Raw genomic sequence first — 25129 nt, 5'->3', positions numbered from 1 at the left:
TCTGAGCAGATATTTAGCCACAGTGACAGACAAAGCAACTAATGCAGAAAATCAGTATCAGTAGTGAGGTTGCCATGTGATAAAACTCACCATTTTGTTCCTTGTCTAAAATTCTTTATAGTTTGGGCTGCATTTTTGATATGGGAACTTATTACAGATCACATGGCAGTAGCAGAGAAAGAACAGAGAGAGGGACAGAGAGACAGACACAGAAACAGACGCAGACAGAGAGACTGAAGCTATTCTACTCGCATACAACATCTTGCCTTTGTCTGGATATTGGAGACACAGAGGCTGACTTGAACTGGAACCAGGGCCAAAAGTTGTTGATTTTGCCTGCCTATCTTCACTCGAGTTCATCTAACATTTGCTGTTGCTGGAATGAAATCCAAATTCTTCTGGATTTCAACAGAGACTGAAAACCATCACCTCTCCAGGCATCTTCCAAGACCGCAGCACCGTGTGGGACAGCTGAGGCTTACATACTCTAGCATGGACAACTACCAAATTCTCAGCCTTTCCATTACAGGACAGTCATTGTTGCACTAACCTGCCACTGATTGTAAGCCAGTCTAATATATACCATAGATAGATAGATAGATAGATAGATAGATAGATAGATAGATAGATAGATAGATAGATAGATAGATGCAGATATACAGACAGATTGATTAATTCTATCAGTACTGTTCTTTTATAGAACCTTGGCTAATGAAATTATTGGTAAGTGAACCTGAGATCAGTGTTCAGAATCACATAGCTCAGGGTGTATCAACTGAGGAGGCCTCTGCCCATAGAGAGGATGCTAAGAAAGGATAAAAGCACATGAAGGTGTTTGACTGTGGCCTGAAAAGTACAGGAACCTAGATAATACTGTGTGAAGTAAAAAGATTCCAGACACCAAAGATCACATACTATGTGACTCTGTTTATGTGAACCATACATATTAGGCAAGTTCATAGACACAGAATTCAGACCAAATACAGAGTCCATTGGTGTAGATCATAGAGCACCGGAAGCTGATACATGGGGCCTGTGGTGTTAGGAGCAACAGGGAACTGACTCAGCATGAGATGTGGCCTCTAGAAGTCTCTCTGTTCACACATCAAGCAAGACATTGACTGATTTCTCCAGTGCCAGTCTCAGTCTTGGTATTTTAAAGTCCTGGCGTGCCCCCGCGGGCTCACAGAGCAGCCACTAGCCCAGCAGAGACGGTTGCCAGAGCGGTGCAGATTCCCAGTGGCGAGCAGCAGACACATGCCAGGGCAGGCAGCTGGCTCTTCGAGCTGTGAGATCCCCCAGGGGGGTTTACAAGCGGTGGCTCATCCCAGGTGGGCTGGTCCCACCATGTGGCTGTGAGAACCACTCAGGCAGGCAGGTGAGCAGGCGGCAGGTAAAAGGCTTACGAGACACAGTACATAGGCATAAAACTGAACATTTATTACTTAAAGGAGAGAGAGAAACAGAAGAGAAAGGAGAGAGAGAGAGAGGGACAGAGAGACAGAGAGACACGTGTGCACAGGCCAAGAGAGGACAGTAAGAGAGATTCAAGAAGGCGACGAGAGGTCAGAGGTCGTGGGGAATGGGTGTGACTTGTCCCTTAAAGTGAGCAGAGACCAAAAGAATAACACTCAGGGCATAACAACACACCTCTGAGCTTTGCAGGAGCTGCAGTAAGGTGGACGGGTTTGAGCAGTGACCTACGGCCTGGTTTGCAGCAGGTCTCACAGAGGAAGAAAGATGGGGCCATTCTCAACAGGAGTAGGGACACCTGGCCACCTCAGCCCAGTCAGCAGGCCAAGAAACGGATCTGGTATGTTGGGGGCATTTTGCCGAAGCCACTCTCCTTGGGCCTGAGGTCAATGTCTTTAGGAGGCACAGGACTGGACACAGAGAAGTTCTGGAGAATGGTGGTGAAGAAAAGGAACAATTCGTTGCGGGCAATTCCTTCGCCAAGACAAATGCGCTTTCCTGTGGGCACAGAGAATGAGTCATGTGAGCACCAGGGCAGTGTATAGCTTTTGGACTGTCTTTTCCCCAAACCCAGACAACTCTCCCATTGCAATGGATAAGAATGAGTTTGACACTCTCCTGTAACTCAAGTGAGAACGTTAAGAGATTCCCAAAACCTTAAAGAATTGGTGCAAGGGCCAGTGAGACCACCACCTGCCATCAATCCTGAGTACTTGAGTTCAGTCCCCTAACCCACATACTAGAAGGGGAGAACAAACTCCCGCTAGCTGTCCTCTGACATAAATGTAGGGCTCAGTCATGATAAGCTTAATAGGGACACACCACCCAAAGGGAGTTCTTAACTTCCAACCATTATCAGCTGCCAGTGTAGGACCCAGTCGTGATAAACTTAATAGAGGCCTGAGTCTCAGTAGTTTACCCTGAGGCAATACCTGGTTACGGAGGGCCACAAACTGAGATTACCTAGGCACCACCCAGGAAATTCCTTAGGTTCCAACCATGGTAGATAGGATCACCTGCCAGCGCACATTCACCAGGACACCCCTAGACAAATGTCAGCCAATCAGGGGTCCTGAACCTTAGAAACCCCTCACCCCCACCTTTACTACTATAAAAACCCAACTCTGAGCTCGGGGCTCTCCTATTATTCCAAATACATTGCAAATTTGTATAAAATAAAGGCCCTTTGTTTTTACATATGGGACTCAATCTCCTTGTTGGTTTTTAGGGGACTTAGCAGATCTGGGCATAACAATAAACATACACACACACACACACACTACAGCACATATGTATATGCATACAACCATGTATACAATGAATAAATAAATTGTAACATGTGTGCAGTTTATTGGTGGATGTCCCTTGGTCACTTCTGACAAATTTTGTGAGATTGCCAGAGTCCTTTATCCAGAAACATAAGGACCTACTTAGAGTAGGAATGAACTGTTTATGTCTACACATCTATAATACAGCATCTTTAGTGTTCCCTCCTTTCTCATGTGAGGGCATTGGTCCCCATCTCATTGGCTGCCCTGAGGGTGAAGGTGCTGTTTACAAGGGTTCTTAGATCAACAACTGGATGATATTAAGGGCCAGATATGATATGAGCCAGACACAGAGGCACATGCCTGCAAGTGCAGCACTTGGGAGACCAGGGCGGGCAGATGATGGACTGGACACCAAGCGTTCTCTGTCTCTCCCCTTTCTCTGTCCTCTCTACCACTCATGCCTACCCCCTTTCTCTCTTTCTCTCTGCCCTATGCTTCTACAGCTTGAAATCAAAGAACGTCAACAAATCCCCAAACACAATTAATTGTTCATACAATTGAGAATGGGCAGGAGCACATGATGAGGGCTCCATGGTACCCACCAGATTCTCAGGGGTATAAGGAGCCCTTGTCAGTTTATGTACTCGGGCATGGATCAGCACAGAGAAAGGGAGCCTGAAAGCCCAGGCAGAGGCTCCACCACCTGCCCTGTGCCTCAGTTATTCTTACTCTGCAACTGGCTGCCTCAGGCTTCCAGGTGGATGATGGATTCCCAGCAACCCCAGTGACCTCCAGTTGTTGGGAAACTATGCCTGTGCAGGAGTATTTAGGGGAAGTACCCTGTCCCTTGTGGCACCTCCTTTCCACAGTTTAGGTGACATGAGTTTGGAAATTCATGGAGTAGCTCTCTGGTTCTCCTAGAACTGGTTTTGTGACACAGAATTTTCCAGAGCAGCTTTTAATGACTTATCTCACTTTCAACACTAAGTTCCCGCCAAGCGGTGGTGGCACAAGCCTTTAATCCCAACACTCGGGAGGCAGAGGCAGGCAGATCTCTGTGAGTTCGAGGCCAGCCTGGTCTACAAGAGCTAGTTCCAGGACAGGAACCAAAAAAGCTACGGAGAAATCCTGTCTCAAAAATCCAAAAAAAAAAAAAAAACCCACAAAGTCCCCATGCCTGGAGCTGGTGATTTAAACACTGTTCATGTCTCTTTAGCTGTAACATATTTTGGCATGTTCTCTCTCCCTCTCACCACCCTCTTCTCTCTGCCAATGTCAGCCTACATGAACCTATGCCTATCACTGCTATGTGTCCTTTGATCTATTCCACCCTCTTGTGTTTTTATAAATTCCCTAGATACCTCTTAGCCCCTCCCCATTCTGTCTAAGGACACCTTGTCATATGTTCCTCCTGAGCTTTCCCTCATGTTCCTCTGTCTATTTCCAGTTGTGTCTCTCTCACTTCCTTTTCCCTGCTCTTCCTCTCTTCCTGTCTTATTCCTCCTTTCCCTCCAGTTCCTCACCCTTCTTCTTCTCTCTCCTGTCCATGCTCTGATTCCTACCACACATCTCCTCCTGTTGCAGCTTCCTTATGTCTCTGTGTGCCTCTCTTTATTGGAATCTGTCTTGACGTCCTTACCTCTCTGTTGTTTACTTGTCTTTGTCCTTCTTCTCCACATTCCTGCCTTTCTAGACTTGGGACTATTATATGGACATTTCAGGAGCCAAAGGTGATTGAAGTCACTTGGAACTAGACAATTCTTTGCTGAGACATGGCTCAGCAGGAGAACACTTGTCTAAAATCTCTCAGTGAAGGGATGAGGACAGGCATGCTCAGCAGGACAGCATCTTCTAGGATGCACAAGGGGGAGTCGGAGGTGTGTGCTCTTTGGAAGAGAACTCGATTAACGTGATAACACACAGCTCTGGGCTCCACCCCTAGCATGAAGATGGAGGGGACAAATAAAGACTAAGGAATTATCTCTAGAACCTCTCTTTCTATAAAAGATAAGAAACCTGAGCACAAAGATTCCATGTTTACATCCCATAGAGTCCATTCAACTGGATTATATTTGGCTAGAGGCAGCTTCTGTATGTAACAAATTAAACAAACACAACAGACAATTGAACCACACACTAACTTGAGATTATATTCTTTCAAGAAAGAACAAATCTCAACCACTCACAGCAGTTAACTACCCCATGCTACCAACTACAACAGCATAGCCAAGTAAGGCCACAAAAAGAGCTGGCACCCATCAAGCTGTGTGTCCATGCCCAGTGCCCTCTGGTCTACAGACACTGTGTGCTGACACTGATGGGTGCTGTAACTGAACTTTATCTGGTTCAGGGGATTATCCATTATGAATGGGTTCTTGGCTCAAATACATGCTACTAATTTTGATGTCTCTTACAATTTAAAACAGCCGTCAGAGTATTTAATGCAAACAGACAAGTGTGTCAGGACATACTCCATCTCCCTCATGCTCACACGTAAATTAAACAGACCTAGAATCCCTAGTAAAATAGACTGCTTCTCCCACCTTCCCACAAAGAAAGCACAGAGATAGATGGTTTTAGCACAGAATTCTATTAGACTTTCAAAGAAGAGTTCATGTCAATACTTATAAATTATTCTACATAATAGAAACAGAGGGAACATTATCCATTTCATCTTATGAGGCCGCAGTTACTCTGATACGCAAACCACATAAAGAATCAGCAAAGAAAGAGAATTACAGATCAATATCCCTTAGAGATGCAAAAATACTCAACAAAATACTTGCAAACCAAATCCAAGAATGCATCAAAAAGGTCATGCACTATGATCAAGTAGCTTTCATCCTGGAGACCCAGAGATGTTTCAATATATACAATATTAATAAATGTAATCCACCATAGAAACAAACTAAAAGAAAGAAAAACTCTATGGTCATCTCATTAGATGCAGTCTTTGACAATAACCAATGCCTCTTCATGACAAAGTCCGGGAGAAATTAGAGATACAAAACACATACCTAAACATAATGAAGGCAGTTCATGGGAAGCCTACAGCCAGCATCAAATTAAATAGAGAGGAAATCAAAGCAATTTCACCAAAATTCAGAACAAGACAAGGTTGTCTACTAGCTCCACACCTATTCAATATATTACCTGAAGGCTTAGCTAGAGGAATAAGACAACTGAAGGAGGTCAAGGGTATACAAATTGAAAAGGATGAAAGGAAAGTATCCTTATCTGTAGATGATACGATTTTATGTTTGTGTGTGTGTGTGTGTGTGTGTGAGAGAGAGAGAGAGAGAGAGAGAGAGAGAGAGAGAGGAGGAGGAGGAGGAGGAGGAGGAGAAGGAGGAGGAGGGAGGGAAGGAGGGAATGATGGAGAAAAAGAGGAAAGGAGGGAGGGAGGGAGAGAGAGAAAATTCCACTGGAAAATTCCTACAGTAATAAACATTTTCAGCAAAATAACTAAGGACAAAATTAACTCACAAAAACCAGTAGCCCTGCTACATACAAATGACAAACAGACTGAAAAAGAACCCAAAGAAACAACACCTTCACAATAGCTTCACATAATATAAATATCCCGGGGTTACTCTAACCAAGCAAGTGAAAGGCTTGCACAATAAAACCTTCAAGTCTTTAAAGAAAGTTTGGAGAAGACATGAGAAGATGGAAAGATCCCATGCTGGTGAATCAGTAAGATTAGCATAGTAAAAACAACATCCTTCCAAATGAAATCTACAGATTCAATCCTGTCCCCATTAAAATTCCAAGGGAATTCGTCATAGATCTTGAAAGACAGTTCTCAGCTTCATAGAGAAGCACACACATACACAACAACAACAACAACACAGGATAGCTAACATAATTCTAAACAATTAAAGAATTGCTGGAGATCTCATCATTTCTTATTTCAAGTTGTACTACAGAGTTGTAGGAATAAAAACAGCATGATATTGTCATAAAAAGACATGTTGATCAATGGAACCAAATTGAAGACTCAGACAGAAATCACACACCTATGTGTAAGGTTTCCATACCCCAATATTAAGTCTCTCTGCCGACACAGTAACCCAATCAAGCCAAATTGATAAGACCAAGTTTAATAAGCAAAGCATATTAACTCCCTGGTGATTCTTGGAGAAAGAAAGCAGAAGAGAAATCTCATGGCAGGTTAGGGTCCAGGTCTTCAATATCCTGTAGGGTTGGTTTTGAGCATCTCAGGGGGAGGAGTGGGAGGCCTGTGCTGGCCTTGCTCAGAAGCTGGGTTTGGAGAGGGAAAAGGGGGCCTGAAGTGAGCTTCAAAAAAGAAGCAAGAAAAAACTGGAAAAAACAGACAGCAGCCTCAACAAATGGTGCTGTATGCCCATATTTCTATATGGTATGGTAGACATAGGCCACACCTGAGGTAGCCCTACAGACAGGCCATCATTGCCCTAACAAATGGTCAGGATGTTGTTGCTGCTTTCTCTGTAATTTGGGAGATGCCTGACAGAGATGCTAATTCAAGCCTACATAACAGCTAGCATACACAGCAGACAGGTAGATGCAGACTTGACAAAATGCCATTCACCTGGTTACCTAGGAGACAGAATGCTGATGTATTTCCCACTCAGTTTATGTTTGGGTATAAAAGCTGTTTTGGGGAGGAATTCTTTAGGATGTGAACTCAGGACTTCATGAGGGACCACTGACAATCTCCCTCCCGATAAAGCCATGTGAGTTGTGTCTTTATTCCCACGCATCCACGCAGGTCCAGAGAGAATTTATGTTGGAGTGTGGTAGAGAGAAATAATTTATGGTACGGGCTAGCACCAGACCCCGACATGGTGCTAGTCAAATTGGATGGCTGAATGTGGAAGGATGCAAATAGATCCATACTTACTACCCTGCACAAAACTCAACTTGAAATGAATCCAAATTCTCAACATAAAACCAGATACACTGATAGGCAGTGGTGTCACATGCCTTTAATACCCAAACTCAGGAGGCAGAGGCAGGTGGATCTCTATGAGTTCAAGGCCAGACTGGTCTACAGAGTGAGTTCCAGGACCGCCAAGACTGCTTCACAGAGAACCCTGTCTTGAAAAATGAAAGAAAAAGAAACACTAAATAATAAATAAACCCAGATACATTGAAGCAACAGAAAAGAAAGTGGGGGAGCAGCCTTGACCTCATTGGCACAGATGCCAACTTCCTGTACAGAGAACCAATAGCACAGACACTAAGGTCAACAATTCATAAATGGGATCTCATGAAACTGAAAAGCTTTGGCAAGGCAAAGGACACCATCATTTGGAAAAAGTGGCAGCCTACAGAATGGGAAAGATTTTTTTAGCAATTTCACATCCAGTACGGGACTAATATCCAAATTATATATCGAACTCAAGAAATTAGGTTAAAAAATTGAAAACCGAATTAAAATGGGGTTAGACCTAAACAGAATTCTCATGAAACACTTAGTATTCAACACCCTTAACCATCAGGGAAAGGTAAATCAAAATAACTTTGAGAGTCTTTCTTTACCTATCAGAATGACTAAGATCAGTAACACAGTGACCACTCATGCTGTCGAGAATGTGGAGCAAGGGGAACACTTCTTCATTGCTGCTAGGAGTACAAATGTACACAGTCACTATGGAAATCAGTGTGGCAGTTCCCAGAAAGTTAGGAATCGATCTACTTCTAGACCCAGCGATACTGCTCTTAGGCATATACCCAAAGGACACTTAATCCTACTGCACAAACACTTGCTCACCATGTTCATTGTTGCTCTACTCATAGTAGTCAGAATTGGAAACAAACTACATGTTCCTCAACAGAAGGATAAAGAAGATGTGATACATTTATATAAAATATTATTAAATGTTTTAAAAAACGGCATCACGAAATTTTCAGGCAAATGGGTGGAACTAGAAAAAAATCCTGAGTGAGGCAACCCAGACCCAGAAAGATAAACATGGCATGTATTTAATTATATGTGGATATTAGACATTAAATAAATGATAACCAGCTACAATCCATAGACCCAGAACGGTTCGACACAGACAAGAGGACTAGGAAAAAGACATGGATCTCCCTGGGAGGGAAAAACAGAATAGAGTTCATGGGTGGACGAGGGGCATCAGAGGGGACAGAAATGGAAGGTTCAGGTGGGATGAGATATGGGCTTGAGGGATAGAGTGTGGAGAGAGACAGCTAGAATTGAGGGGCATTGAGTGCTGGTGTGGAAACCTAGTATAGTAGAAACTTCCTAAACTATATGAAGACGATCCGAATGAAGTCTCCTAATAATGAGGGAGACATAGCTCCAACTGGTCAGATATTGTCAGTAAACAAAGCTTCTAGTACCAGGATGAGTTACATTCAATTGAATTGTTGGCCAAAGGGGTCCCATGGAAAATGCCAAACAATCCAAGGCTGTTGTCAAGACAGTAGGTTGATTCCACAAACTGACAGCAGGTCTAGAAGACAACATCCACACAGCACATTGACCTGTTGTTCTTGTGCCTACTAGAACATTCACCCCCAAGTTCTAGCATCTTTGGTATGGGAAGGTATTCTATTGGCTACTAAAAGAGAAGTATCTACATCAACCCAGGGACAAAACTTTTGATTAACAATGCTGTCTTGTCTGCAGGATACGCTAGGGCTGAATTGTGGCACATTGTTGGAGTAACTATTCAATCAATATCTGCTTTGAATATGTGACACTGTTTTGGTGACCAAGAGCCAGAGACTAACTAGCTCAGAGATATAAGATAAAACCAAATGCTACAAGATCTGAAAAGAAAAAAAAAGTAACAACAAAATGACCCCTGAAGATATTCTGCTACACTCATAGATCAGATCCCTCCTTATTCAGCCATCTTCAGAAAAACTTCCCCCTGCAACAGATGGGAACAGATTCAGAGAGACACAGCCAGACATTTCACAGAGAGAGAAATCTTGGAACACAGCGCTCTACTTGGAATGTCTTTGTCAAAACCCTCCCCTCAGAGCTCAGAGCACCCAGAGGAAGAGGAGGCAGACAGAGGCTAAGAGTCGGAGGGGATGCAGGACTCCAAGAGAACAAGGCTCTGAACCAACTGAGCAAAGCTCATATGAACTCAGACTGAGGCAGCAGGCACAGGGCCTGCTTGGGTCTGCACCAGGTCCTCTGTGCTTATCTTAAAGCTTTCAGTTTAGTGTTTCCATGGATTCCTGAGTGTGCGAATGAGTGGGTCTCTGGTTCTCGTGCCTTCTCTTGGGCTCTACTTCTGTTGGTTTGTATTGCGCATCAATAGGACGTTTTTTGTTTAAATGATGTCTTGTTTTGTTGTTTGGTTGTTATCTCTTAGAAGCCTGTTCTTTTCTAATGAAAGACAGAAAGAAGTGGATCCAGGGGGAGACTCTGAGGAGTAGAGGGAAAGGAAAACTGTATCAGTAATTTGTCTGAGGAAAGAATCTATTCTTAATAAAGGGGGGGGCGGGGTAAATAGCAGAAGTCTAACAGGAAGAGGAACACTCTGGGTGGCTTTGATGTAACTGAGAAAGAATTGACGGATTTTCGTCACCGCACTTTGCACAGTGGGGAAACTCTCTTCTGCTCTTTTGAGGGCTTTACGTGGGAATTACTACATTGGCTTTAAAATTATCTTGGACATCCTGACCTGGGAATATCTGTGATCCCATCCCCTCATTTAATTAATCTGTTGTTTATTGTTGGCAGGGGCGAGAAAGACCTTGTGCATTTAATCCATTTTGTTCTCTGTGAACATCCTTTACTCTCTTCTGGTAGGCATTTAGTCAGGCATAAAGACAAATGTTTTCACTTGTTTAAAAAAGATTTTCCCCTAAAAATAAATTTGGAAAGAAAATTAATTGCTCGAGTTTAAAGGCTTTTAAATACCTCTCCAAAATCCTCCTCAGTAGAATTCTCCTTAAGTCAATAGTCCCTTCATGGGACAGGAACCAGGTTGAAAGTGATGGGTTCAGGTAAATTTGGCAGCCAGAATACACTAAGTAATCATGGACCTAGTCCTGTATCCTGGAGGGTGAGCCTGCCCTCTAGTGTCTGGGAAAGGAAGCACAGGTCCCTCTCACCTATGGAAAAGGGCATAAAAGCTTCATTTTTCTTCAGAGTCCCACTGGCATCCAGGAAGTGGTCAGGATTGAAGGCATCTGGTTGTTCAAAGTACCGTGGGTCATGGAGAGCTGCACTCAGGATGGGGTACACTTCAGTGTTCTAGGAGACATTGTGAGAGGCAATGATATTAGCATACCCTGACTCCCATGTGCAGACAGTCCTTAGGGAACCACAGAATGCTGGGAAACCACAAACAGGACTAGGGTGGTACTGAAAGAGTGGAGGATGACCATGTCATAGAGATGTGGAATCACAGATGGTCTCACCTTGGGGAGCAGGTACCCTTGGAACAAAGTGTCTTTGGTGACTTTGTGCGGTACTCCAATCGGGACAAGATCTGCAAATCTCTGAATCTCATGGATGACGGCCTCAGTGTAAGGCATTTTGGTGCGGTCATCAAGGGTTGGTGGGCGGTGTGAGCCGATCACCTGATCGATCTCCTTTTGGACTTTCTCTGCACAGAAAGGGAGACAACATAGAATATCTGTTCCTTCACAGAAGCAATGCACAGTGACCCTGTTTTCTGTGAGCCAATAGATTAGGAACAGTGCAGAGCCAGGAGACTCTGCTGAGAAAGACACAGAGTACTCTAGGGCACGCACACCAGCGCTTCTCTCCAGCCACGACTATGTTAGAGACTCTCTACAAAGCTCCAACCTTGCTCATAACAGAAAGAAAAGGAAAATCCACAGCAAAGGGCTCTTTTCACCTATCAGTGTGAGGGAAGGCTGGAGAAAGAGATGGTAAGAATTCTCCATATTTGACATATAATGATATAATTTGTGTTCCTGCATAACACACACACACACACACATCTTTGATTGGAATTTATATTTTAAAATTCAGGGAGCTGGAGAGATTTCTCAGTGGTTAAGAGCACCAGTCGCTCATTCAGAGGACCGGGGTTCAATCCCCAGCACTCACATGGCAACTCACACTGTGATTCCAGGTCCAGGGAATCCGACCCCCTCACACAGACATATATACAGATAAAACAACAATGCATACTACTAAAAATAATTGTGAAAATCCAGACTAATAACCTGAGACTATATCCTCAGGAATAAAAGGAAAGTAAATTAATTTATGTATAATTGAATACTAAATATGAATACTTTGGTGAATATTTTGGCCAATAAAATGGCTCAGTCAGCAAATGCATTGATTTCCATCCTGACAGCCTGGCTTTGACATCAGAACCCGTGTGAATGTGCAGTAGAGACCCAACTGCACAAAGATGTCCTCCCACCTCCACACATGAACTGCACAGACACACTCACAACATCACATCGATTTCAGATTCTTAGAATGTGTGTGTGTAAGTCAGCCAAGCAATGGATGAGTTGGTTAATAAAGAAAAGATTGCTGAGTGAGTGAAATGAGCAAAGCAAAACTGGATGTCCATATTCCATTTCTCACTCACTGTATTAACGAATTAAAGAGTCAACAAATGGTTCATAGACAAATATATCAATGAGTACAACTAACCAAAAATTAAGCAAATATATCAAAGAATAAACAAGAAAATATAGGAATAAACGGGTAGGTGTTTTGAATGATGAATAAGTCACAAATAAATGAGTGATTTATGAAATGGATAAATGGACACACGAAGGGTGAATTCAAAGGTCAGTTAGTAGAATTAAGGAATGACCAATGAATCAATGATAGATAGCCCACTCAACTAGATCTGATCAAAGAATAAAACTCACAGGCTGATTCATCCAAACAAATGATTGAAATATGTGCCCTTATGTGAAGCAGAGATGAAAGAATCAAGGATGAATAATCTCTGGATACAGAGAAGATGGGCAGAGGAATACATGAGTGGGTAAATAGTTGTTAGAGGGATGGATAATTGTTGGATGGATACCAGATGGATGGGAAATGAACAGAATGGGTAAACGGAAAAAGAGGTGGACCAAGAGAAAGACAAATGAGTAGAAGGATGTAAAGACAGAAGGAAAGAAGGAGGGAAGGATGGATGGATGGACGGACAGACAGAAGGATGAGCGGATCAATCATTACTTGATAGGTGAAAACAATGGAAAACAGGCCAGCTGAGTGTTCATTCATGCACCACCCACAGCATTGCCCTGGTTTAGAATTAATCCAAAGCCTTCAGCGCTCCAGATATAAGAGGTCCATGGCTCTCTCATCCACACAAACTTCCCAGCCAATAGGGAGCTAGAAGATTCCCCAACTGGCCATCTGTGGTTCACCTGCAACATGGGGATATTTGAGCATGAGAAGAAAGCCATAGCGGAGCGTGGTGCTGCTGGTCTCGGTGCCAGCAAAGAAGAGAGACAGCACGGAGATCATGAGGTTCTGGTGATGGAACTCCGTGTGTTGTTTGGACTTCTCCTGGTTCCAGATGGGAGAGAGAAGGGAGGGTCAGTGGTAACTAGAGCCTTACAGGGAGAATAACCCACATCCTGGGAACTGTCCTTCTGTCTCACATTATGTTGATCACATGACATTTCTCGGTCCTTAATAATATTGCTTGATCTCTGTCTGTTCTGTCTTCTGTCTCTACTGTGCTCTCTGGTAGTTTATAATGGTTTGTCTCCTGGGCTCTTTCTTCCTCTGTGGTCTTTCCTGCTTTTTGTCCTTTGCCCTGTTTCTTCCCCAGCCTTCTTTCTCCCTATCACATTTTCTCTTCCTTTTATTTTCATCATTTTCCAGACACTTCTGCATCTCCTACACTGCATTTCCTGTCTCTCCTCCCCATCCTCTGCCCCCTTTTCCACTGCTCACATCCTCAGCCTTCACTCTCAGCCATCCCCTCTCATTCACGCAGGACTTACCTTCTCCATGCGTAGAAGGTAGGTATCGATGAAGTCTCTTGGATTGCTGGGGTCCAAGGTTGTCCGGTGCTTCTCCACATTGTGGCCGATGTAGTCAAGGATTTCTTGCACGTTTTTGAAGATTTGCTTGTGGGCACCAGGAAAGTACTTCAGGAAACCAGAGAAGAGCTCAAACACCTGCAAGAAAGAAGGGCCCAGGAGGTTCTCTTGAGCTTTTAGGTCACAGGAAGTGGAAGTGCTCTTGGTGTTCCATTGCTGCACCATACCCAGAGAAGAGATGCCACAGCCAAGGCAACTCTTACAAAAAAAAGCATTTTTGATGACTTGCCTACAGTATCAGAAGTTAGTCTATTATTGTCATGGTAGGAAGCAGACAGGCCTGGTATGTGCCTGAGAGCTTTCATCGTGATATCCATGTAGACAGACACGTACCTCAGAACTGGCAACAAGATGTACATGCAGAAGGGCATGTGTCTGAGAGCTGACATCATGATAGCCATGCAGAAGGGCATGTGTCTGAGAGCTGACATCATGATAGCCATGCAGACAGGCATGTGTCTAAAGCTGGCATCATGATTACATGCAGACAGGCATGTGTCTGAGAGCTGACATCATGATAGCCATGCAGACAGGCATGAGCCTGAGAGCTGACATCATGATATACAAGCAGAAGGGCATGTGTCTGAGATCGACACCATGGTATACAGACAGACTGGTAGAACTAGAGGGAACACTGACGTTGCATTGGATTTGGAAACTCAAAGTTCACCCCTAGCAACACATCTTCTCCAATGAGGACACAAATCCTAATCCTTACAAACAGCTCTTCAATCATGCAAATACACTACCCTATGTGGGCCAATCTCACTCAAACCACCTCATGCCCTAGGTCCCCATGTTAAAGGGATAAGTGCACAAAATGCACACACAAATATACACATCTCTCTCATATGTATACACTCTACACACATGCATGTTCTGAGCTTTCTCTCTAAACCTGCCTCTCACCCTGGCCTTGCACTCTGTGTCTCCATTTTCCTCTCCTCTGCTCTCTCTCCCAATACCCTGTGCTGAATTGTCATTGTGTATTTTAATTTGGGGTTTTGCTTATGCATACAAGGTCTCATACTTGCCTGAGTGGCCTTAAACTCAGTATAGCAAAGGATCACCCTGAATTTATCATCTCCCTGCCTCCATGTTCTGGAATTGCATGAGTGGTGTGCCACCACACTCAGGAAACGCAATGAGGACCTCATGCATGAAAACCAAGTCCTCTACCCTCAGAGCTACAGCTGCAGTCCCCACATCACCATTTCGTGCAGGTGTGATTGACTCTGTATTTCTGCATTTCCATCTCTGCCCTGCTCCCCATCCTATCTCCCACCTGTTCGCAACCTCTTTGCCTCTCGAAATTGTCTCTGTCTTTCTTCAGCTCCAAGATGCTCCTTTTTTCACCCACCTAGCAGTGTCTTCTTTCTTCTGCCTTGGATGCTCCTCTCTCCCCACCTACTGACCTGGCTGGAGAATGAGCTGATGAGTGAGAAGGTCTGATAGAACAGGTCCAGCAGGCGCAGGAACTGGCGGTCTTTGTAATCAAAGCGCTCTCCAAAAACAATGGAGCAGATGATATTGGCTGTGATGCACTGGAAGAGGAAGGTGGGGTCCAGGGGTGCACCTGGAGGAGGATGTAGAACAAGAGACAGGGTATATAGAACCAGGGAACATTTGCCTTCGGCCCCATCTCTGTAAAGCTGAACCCCTCACTCATCACTCAATGAACAGGAACAGCTGCTACCACCTTTGCACATATGATGCCCATATGAGTCTGCACTCAGAGATGCACGAATCCTTTTATTTAACTCCCCTCAGTAGTATAGAGATTATGAGCTGCTATTCATATACACAGAAGGGAGGCACCTTCACCCAGGAATCTCAGCTAATCATGACTGAAGCTAGGATGCTGAGACCAAGAGGTGGAGTGTGTGTAGTCAGCCTCCACACTGCTCCTCCTCCTAGGACAGCATCCTGACTCTGAGCTGATAGCTAACTCTCCCTAGAGTGAATGGTGCAGAGAAGGATTCAGGGATGGCTGTGTGAATTTCCAAGTCCTGCACAGTCCATGCACATCTTCTAGTCTTCCTCCATTTCTCCTCTGACTTCCTCCATCCCTTCTCTGGCTTCCTCCATCCCTCCTCTGAATTCCTCCATCCCTTCTCTGACTTCCTCCATCCCTCAGTTCTCTTCTGAGCTCTGTGGTGTTCTAGAAGCCATCAGTCCCTGCTGCCTCTGTGTGCCAGGTTCAGTCATGGACCCTGGTGTTGGAGAACTGTTGTCAGTCTAACAGTATTGGGGCCGCTGTTGCCCTTCACCCTCAGCTGGCTTGTCTGTGGTCTTTGATCCTGTGTGGATCCTTCCCTGGGGCTCAAGAGCTTCACTCTCAGCCTTGGGGCTCACTTCTCTTCCTCTGGGTCCTTCCATCTCTCACTTCTTTCTCCAGTTAATTCTTCTCAACCTCTGCAACTTTCTTCCCTCCCCCTTCCTTACAGACCTCTCAGATCTCCTGAGAAAGGTCCATAAGAGATGACAAATACCCTGTGTAAAGAAGTGAAGGTGCAGCCGGGCGGTGGTGGCACACGCCTTTAATCTCAGCACTCGGGAGGCAGAGGCAGGCAGATCTCTGTGAGTTCGAGGCCAGCCTGGTCTACAAGGGCTAATTCCGGGACAGGAAACAAAGCTGCAGAGAAAGCCTGTCTCGAAGAAAAAAAAATGTGGAGGTTCAAACAACGGTCTTGTCACCAATGTGCCCTTGTTATATCAAACCTTAAATTGCCTAGGGTTCTTTTGAGTTCTGCCAAAGTCAAACTCTCATGAGCCTCTGTGTCCACTCTGCTCACCAGCACATTCACAAGGAAGAAAACACATTTCCCTGCTTAGACCATGTCTACAGGTCCTCCTGCTCCATCCCGTTGGATCTAGATTCCGCATTTGTCTTTAATAAGACCATGGGGGTAGAAGGCAGGGATAGGGAGCAACTACAATGGTTGAGTCAAAGTGGCTTTGAACTCTATGGGCAATAGAAGAGAACCTGGGAACTCTCAGTCTCCTGCCTTTACCACTGGTGTGCCGGCATTACAAACATGCAGGACCATGCCCAGTCATATGGTCCTAGAAGCTCTACAACCAGCCACAGCCACATTGCACATTGTAAGACAGGACCTGAAAACATAGACAGGACTGGCCTTGAACATATGAGCATCTTGCCTCACCTTCTGAGCTCGGAGAGGACAAGTGTGCACCAGTCTTTAGTTGACAGAAAATTAATTCACAGATTGATTTTCTGAAGAGAAGTGACGACTATGGTCAGTACATATTTCTGAGTTGATTTAGACACAATATATCTGACATTCCTTTCCCTGCCCTTGTTTTCCCACCTCTGCCCTTATCACATTCTCCCCATACATTGTCTCTGTGTGTGTGTGTATGTGTGTGTGTGTGTGTGTGTCTGTCTGTCTGTCTGTCTGTCTGTCTGTTTCTCTACACTGTTTCTCTTTGTTAGGCTATGCACTCAAGTCCCTGTGTCACCATGTTTCTTTCTGCCCATTCTTTGGAACTCACCCTGGGATTTCCGCAGCTCCTCCACCAGACATCGGGCCTCCTCCTGAATCCGCTCCTCCACAGTCCTCTTCCCCATCCCAAAGTCTCTCATGGTGGCCAGAGAGAATCGCCGAAGGGCCTTCCAGCGTTCCCCATTGGCAAAGATGACACCTAAGAACATAGGGGAAACTTGATGGGTTACAACGGAAGTTCAAAAGCCCCGAGTCCTTCCCCACATCTTTGGTTCCACCTCTCACACAACTTCCTGGACCACATCCTCCACTCCATCCTGTCCCATGTCTCACCATATCCCTGTACAATTGGCTCAACCACAGCAACTGTCCCCCGGCCAGAGAAAGCCTCAGCTTGGTCCACCAGAGCTTCCCTTATGGCCTCTGTCCCACACAGCATGATCACAGGCCTCGGTCCCAGGTACACTGTGAACACATCTCCGTATTTTTCTCGAAGCTGCCAAGGATAATCACACCAGGATTGTGGTTAGTCAGTGCAGACGTTGTTACCCTGTGAAACACACATAGATTGGTAAATGGGTACCCCTCCCCTAGCCACCCTTCCCTTTGAGAACCTGAGAGGTGAAGGGTTAATTCACCAGACATTCAGGTCTGCACTGGTTGGCTGGATTTCCTAATCAGTACACCAGCCCTGTTGAGTAGGGGGACAGGACAACACTTGTTTTTAATCCTGGCACTAGGGAGACAGAGACCAGAGAATCAATAGTTATCCTTGGCTACACATCCAAATTGAAGACAACTTCAGCTACACATGACTCTATCTCCAAAAAAAAAAAAAAAGATAGATATAGATATGGATGCAGATACACATGTAGTTACATGCCAATAGTTTATCTCTGGACTCTCAATCAAGAACCGTGCTTTCTGTCACCAAGGCTGTCCAATGCCTCCTGACACCATCATAGAGAACAGCCCTGACCCACCCACTGGGTTACATGGGAAGGAAAGTGATAGTCACCTAGTAGTGGTCCTGAATGTGACCACTGCAGTATGGACACTTGGAAAAATGCCTGGCAATGCAACCATCAGGGCATCTACAGGGAACTGGTCCCAGGAACATGACAACCCTGCAGTGCTGAGAGCCCTTGAGGAGCATGGTGAGGAGTTTGCAAACAACCCCCCCCCCATCCTCTTGTAACCTTTGCTCCCTCTAGATTGTACTGCAGCTAATAGAATTGAAAGGCTATGAAAATAGTCAGTGCCCAGTGTTGTTTGGGGACAATGCCAAGATAAAGCTCTGTACATGTTTGATGTTGATGTATTTATGTTTTTAGATTGGGGTCACCCTACTGATTCTTATGCAACAATGAACTAACAATCCTCAGATGAGATTAACAATGGAGATGAAATTTGCCAACTCAATGTTGACACAAAAACAAGCTTGGATTCTATCTGCTGCACCTAACTGATGTTCAAACACAGGTGTGGTTGATGGTGTGTCAGGACAGTCGGAAGGCAGTGACTACAAGGGGCTGAGACAGGGACCAGTCTTGATGTTAGCTGGTCTGCACATCAATGATAAGAATCTGTGCTTCTTTCAAATTTATTGAGGTATGCTTTTTGAGACATGACCCACTTAAATCATATCTTAACTCAAAATTTAATAGTTGGAGCTGGAGAAGTGGCTCAGTGGTTGAGAGCACTGTCTTTATTGCAGAGAGTTTAGTCCCGCCTCCCATGTCAGATAGCTAACAACTTGCCTGTAATGCCAGCTTCGTGGGATTTGACGTCCTCTAGCTTCTTCAGGTATCAGACATGCATAAGGACCACTTAAACACACACAAACACACACACAAACACACACAATGATGATGATGAAAACAAAAATAACAGAGGGTGGGTGGATGGGTGGATGGATGAATGGATAAGTAAATAAGTAGGTAGATGGATGAATGGATAGACAGACAGACGATATGATACAGATCATTTGTAAACACTGTAATTTGGGCACAACAGATAAGAGAACTTGGCCACAGTTGTGATGACCAGGGTTCGGATCTCAGCACCAATATAACAAGACAGGGTATTCATGCATACCTATGACTTCTGAGCAGTGTTTGACAGTGAAGATAGGATTTCTGGGACTTGTTGACCTCCAGACCCAGTTTCAGGGAGGGATCCTGCCTCAAAGTAATAGGCAGAATTGATGGAGGAGGACACCTGGCACCCTCCTCTTGGCCTCTGCCCCCATGAACAGGTGTGTGCACACAGTTAGAAATATACTCACACAGACAGACATACAGACCAACACACTCAGAAATTTGCAAGTTTTAGAAGTTAGAGTTAAGGTTACTTTAAAATGCTATGCACTAGCCGGGCGGGTGGTGGTGCATGCCTTTAATCCCAGCACTCGGGACGCAGAGGCAGGCGGATCGCTGTGAGTTCGAGGCCAGCCTGGTCTACAAGAGCTAGCTCCAGTACAGGAACCGAAAACTACGGAGAAACCTTGTCTCGAAAAATCCAAAAATAAAAATAAAAAATAAAATAAAATAAAATGCTATGCACTGCCTTTAATCCCAGCACTTGGGAAGCAGAGGCAGGCAGATCTCTATGAGTTGTCTACAAGAGCTAGTTCCGGGACAGGCACCAAAGCTACAGAGAAACCCTGTCTTGAAAAACCAATAAAATATAATAAAATAAAATAAAATAAAATGCTATGCACTGCCCTCTGCAAGCCCCCTCCTGGTTCCCTACTTCTGCTCTTACATCCATAAGAACAATTTCACCACAACCCAAGTCACAGCATTCACTGAAACATTCCTTACTTAATACCCCGAACCTTCCCTAAGCCCCTCACTGTACCCTTGCTGCTGAAAATAAGATCAAGGTCCCTTCCATGATTGCACTGCTGTACCTGACTGGATCCCATCAGTCCTCTGCTGCTCCATTCCTCCTTGTTCCTCTTTAACACCAGCCCCATGTTGCTCCCTGACCCTGTTCTTCTTCAGGTCCTTTCTGCAGCACCTGCCTCCCTCGGTGCCACTATCTGTGTCTCTCAGAGTTTTTGTTCACAAGCAAAGCAAGACATTGTGTCACAAACTCCCACTATTTGCTGAAACACCATGCTGCTTTGTTTGATTCATTGCTCCCGTCCATCCTCTGTGTCTGTCTGTCACTGCCAGTGTAATGCTCCATAGGCATAGTGACCTTATCTGCTTCTGAGATGTCATAGATAGAATGTTCCCCAGGACAACGGGACCTAATAAACTATCAGTGATTTGGTAAATAAGTGAATGTGTGGGCAATCAAGTTGTCATTTAATAAACACGATTGTCACACCCTTGGGAGCCCTGTATCCTTGTAGTCACCAGAAGAGAAAGGCAATATTCAAGAACACGCAAAACTGAGGCACAATCCCACATCTCTCTGACATTGATGAATGGAGAAGAATTTGTACCAATCCTCTTCCCCTAAACCAGGTCACACAAGTGTTCAGCTCTTCTCTTTCCACTAGTCAAAGCACACTGGGTGACTAGATGGCCAAGAAAGACCTGGAACAAGTCCAAGAATTCTCAATTTTATTGTGGATTGTTTTATTCTGAGAAGGGATCTTTTATCCCAAGCTGGTCTCAAGTTCTCTCTGTACCTAAAAGACGACCTTGAACTCCTGATCCTCCTGCCTCCACCTCCCAAGTGCTGGGATCATGTGTGTGTCACAAGACCTGGAAAATGCTCATAAGTTTTTGTCAATTTCTGTATGCCTATTTACAAAAGAGGTGGCCTGAACTCTTAACCTAGTTCTGAAAAGTTTCAGTGGTAGTTACATCATGAAGTGGCTTTATTCCCAGAACATTTCAGAGACTTGGGAGCTGCAGATCTGTATGCACCAGATCTCGGCCTCTCCTCTCACTGTCTGTTCCTGTGCCTGTGAACCTTCCCCAAGCTGAACCTCATCTTCCGTCTCAGCTCATTTTCCAAATGTCAAGAAGAGGCACTTTATAGAGATCACAGATCATTTCTTACATTTTTTGAGACCGGGCATTTTTAGGATGGCATGCATCTGAAAGGAGTTTCTTACCATGTTATCCATGTTAAAAGAAAAGGCAACAAAGCATGAATCTAAGAAAGAAGGGGCTAAACTCACTTTGATGATAAACCCACTGCTGTGACAGATACATTGATCCATTCATAAGGCAGATCTCAGAAGAAGAAAGGAGGAGGCAAGAGTGATGGCCAAGATGGTGATGATAAGTAAAGGAAGAGCAGAGGAGAACAAAAGAAAGTCGGGGAGGTACATGCTAAAGGTCCCTCCTCTCTGGGCTGAGGATGCATTTGCTTGGCAGAGTGCTTGTGTGGCATGTGTGATTTATTCCCAGCACCCAATAAAAAGGATGTGATGTAGCACATGCTTAGAAAAATACTTATGTTTAAAATGATACCGAAATAACACTCCCCATAATAGTAACACCATAACACAGAGTTTATTTATTAAAGAAAAATGAAGTGTTATTATGACACCAAAGAATCCTGGTGATTTTAAGCATGGAGGGTCCAGCTCCTCTTTGTGTCTCTACCACTGGCCAAAAGAATGTCATCATTAAGACCCCAGTCTTTGTAACAGATACACCATGACTAAAGCGCACACAACCATCTTACAACACAGCTGCCTAGAAGAGGTCTCAGCTTCTTGAGCTACCAGAGAAGCTTCCAAAAACCACTCGGAGGGCTTGCCAGCTGCTGTCTCATATGCATCTGCACATGGTTTGGACTTATGGAGCTGACACAGCCTTTAGCAGCTGGATTTGAGTCAGGCTCCAGGCTCATCCACGACACACTCAAGAGAGCCGAGCTGGTTGTGTCTGGGGTTCACCACAAGATATCACCACCACTTGGCATCCAGAAGTATCTGTCTGGACCACCTGTTCTTTCTTATTGCCTGTTCTATATGCTGTGCCTTGAACATGATTAAAGTGTCCTCTGTGCACTCTCTGCTCGAAGCTAGGTCCCTGATGTGCTTGTGTTGAAAGGTGACAGAGCCCTCGGGATCTGGAGCCTAATGAGAGGCAATGGGTCTTCAGGGCAGATCCACAGAATAGGTTAATGCTGGTCTCACAGAAAGGGCTGGGTTCTCAGAGAATGGATTATTATAAAACAAGGCCAACCCGTATGGTTAGCATCTACTGCATGTGACCGGTTTTTCTGTCCTCTACTGTATTGTGACACACAAGAAGGGTCCCTATCAGAGGTTGGAAGAATTGGCTGCTTGATTTTAGACAGTCAAATCTCTCAATTACGAGCTGGATAAGCCTTTAATTTATAAAGAACTTAGCCTCTGGACTTTTGTGGCAGCAACAGAAAACCTATAAAGACATGAGGACACTCTCTCTTGCCTGCTTAATTGAATCACTTCAGTTTATACTGTCCTTAGCATACTTAAGCCAGTTCATCCCCATGACCTGAAGATTCAATGCCTGCCTCTCCCCTGACACACTGTGACCTCATCCACCTGGTTCCTCTCTTCCCCTAGCACCAGCTGCAGCTCAGGAATGGCTTTTTCTAGAATGTCATCATTTTAGAAAGTCTTTGTGATTTCTTCAAATCCTGCTACTTACATGAGTTTGTTTGAACTCCCAACCAATCATAAAATTCCTATTGCTTTGCTTGTATCCAATATCACCCAGGTGAGCAGATAATTTGTCAAATTAATTTTTATGAGTTCATTCTATATCTGCAAACAGACTCTCAGCTTCTGAAGGCCAAGGAAGGCAGCTTGGCTCCTGACATTGCCACAAACATTGGATCGTTGATTTGAACGGTTCTTTAAGGAGCTCTGTAGAGGGCAGGAATTCCCTGACCAGTGCACATCACCTAGCCCCTGGGAACCTTGTTTGCACATGACATGATGACTGTCCCTACAGGGAAAAGATGCAGCATGTCGTGCTATCATGACAGGATGTCACCAAACCTCACTGTGAGTTCTGGGCGTAAGGGTGCTGGGGGAGGTGCCACTTTCTTCAGTAATGTAGCTGTTCATAAGTTGCTCACATGACAGTAAATATCTCCTACATCCATACTTACTCAAGCAACCATAATTACCTCTAAGTAGGAATGACCTTTAGACACAGAGACGTGGACAGCAAAATAAGGAAGGAATTAGATTTTCAGAGAATACAAAAATATTGGATAGGATGCTAAGTGGAACTGTCTGGCATGTGTGAAGCACATTTGAAAAACACTTATGGTCAGATGTACCACACATCTGTCAATCCAGCACATGAGATGTTAGCTCAAAAGGATTATTAGCCTGAGAAAAGGAAAATGATCTTATTCCCCCTGCCTCCCCAAAATGAAATTGTCTCAAATTTTAAAATTCAAATCAATATACCAATGGTCCAGGTGGGTGATATCTTAAAAATCCAAGGGGTAACAGAATTTTTGCCACTAAATCAGCTTTCTAAAAGGGAAGTCGGGCCAAGAATGCGAAGTGGTTACTAATAAAGTGGTAATTAAAGATGAAATCTCTCTTGTGAGGACTGTAAAAAATGGTGTCAGGGTCAGCTCCTTGAATGCTCCATGTGTTATAAAAACGTAAAAATAAGCATTCCCTACCTACCCCACCTCCTGACCTGCCTCTCCTCCCCTTTGTTCCTGAACACAGCAGGCTAATGCTAATCCCTTGTGCTGGCAGAAGCAAATCTAATCTACTGCTACATCTGACATTTTTCTTTCTCTTCTGGACCAAAGAGGAAAATTGTAAGCCCTTGGCACACATCTCAACACCTCGACTCTTCACATTACAAGCACAGAGCCGCACCCAATTCCAACATGTCAACCGACCTGCGCACCATCTGTCACCAATCAGCACCTCACCTTCCACTCAGCAAACTTCCCACCTGAACCTACTGCGTGGAAGGAGTCCCTTGCTTCTCCCACTGAGTGACCTCCAGGAGCAAACACAGGGCTAGGCCATAGGGCACAGACCTTGTGTGTGTCTCACCTGCATGAAGGAGTTGAGGAGGCCTCCTCTGTCCATCTGCAGAAGGTTCCCCAAGAGGGGCAGGGGACAAGGTCCTGGAGGGAGATGTCCACGAGCCTTTGGGTGGCCCCTGACCAGGAGCAGTAAGAAGCTCACGAGAAGAACAAGGAGAAGCACGACACTGGTCTCCATGGTCCTGGTCTGAGTACCATCCACTTGATTGCACACTCCAGCAGGACTTTTATGCTGGACCTGAATCTCCACCCAGTTGAGCAACTTCAGTTATTTCTGCCTCCTATCTCATCATTGTCCCATAGTGTTAGCACCCATACTTCCTGCTTGGGCTGTCGGTGACCTGCTCAGTCCCTGTTCCGTAGATGCTGGCAAGGACAGCAAAACAGGTACTTAGGACAAAAGAATATAGTGAGTCAAGCATCTTGATTTCAGGGGTTTATGCACGCATGTCAGCTCAGCTTTCCCTGTATATTTACACTGGCGTAAACTGACTGTGTGCTGCATATGTGAAGGGTTATTTCTTATGTGAGTGTGCATATCTGTGCTTTTGTGTGTTTCTCTAGATTTGTGTGTGCATGTTGTTGTGGTGGTGGTGATGGTGGTGGTCGTGGTGTGTCTGTATTGGTATTTCAAGACAGGGTTTCTCTGTGTAACCATGGCTGTCCTGAAACGCACTCTGTAGACCAGGCTGGCCTCCAACTCAGAAAACCATCTGCCTCTGCCTCCTGAATATTGAGATTAAAGGTGTGAGCCACCACATGTGGCTCACAAATACATCCTTGCATTGAGAATCTACTCTGTTTGTTCTTATTTTTGCGTGTGACTTGAGTGACAGGAGTACAATTCTGTGTTACCTTGTGACTCTCTGTGTGTTTGCACATAGCCCAACCCCA

General features: G+C 44.7%; 1 protein-coding gene across 1 annotated transcript; it reads right to left on the bottom strand.

The window, feature by feature from the left end:
* Positions 1-1538: 1538 nt before the first annotated feature.
* LOC130864486 (cytochrome P450 2B1-like) lies at positions 1539-24422 on the bottom strand. The gene is made up of 9 exons (XM_057754949.1): positions 24243-24422; positions 17579-17741; positions 17295-17444; positions 15194-15354; positions 13680-13856; positions 13095-13236; positions 11139-11326; positions 10830-10971; positions 1539-1971 (listed from the first exon to the last, which is right to left on the bottom strand). The coding sequence occupies exons 1-9, from the start codon at positions 24411-24413 to the stop codon at positions 1790-1792; spliced, it is 1476 nt and encodes a 491-aa protein (XP_057610932.1). The 5' UTR covers positions 24414-24422; the 3' UTR covers positions 1539-1789.
* Between the last annotated feature and the right edge of the window lie 707 nt (positions 24423-25129).

Source organism: Chionomys nivalis, chromosome 2 (assembly GCF_950005125.1).
Source record: "Chionomys nivalis chromosome 2, mChiNiv1.1, whole genome shotgun sequence".
Taxonomy (NCBI): domain Eukaryota; kingdom Metazoa; phylum Chordata; class Mammalia; order Rodentia; family Cricetidae; genus Chionomys; species Chionomys nivalis.
The sequence above is the reverse complement of the archived record's forward strand: the minus strand, read 5'-3'. Positions and strand labels throughout refer to the sequence as shown.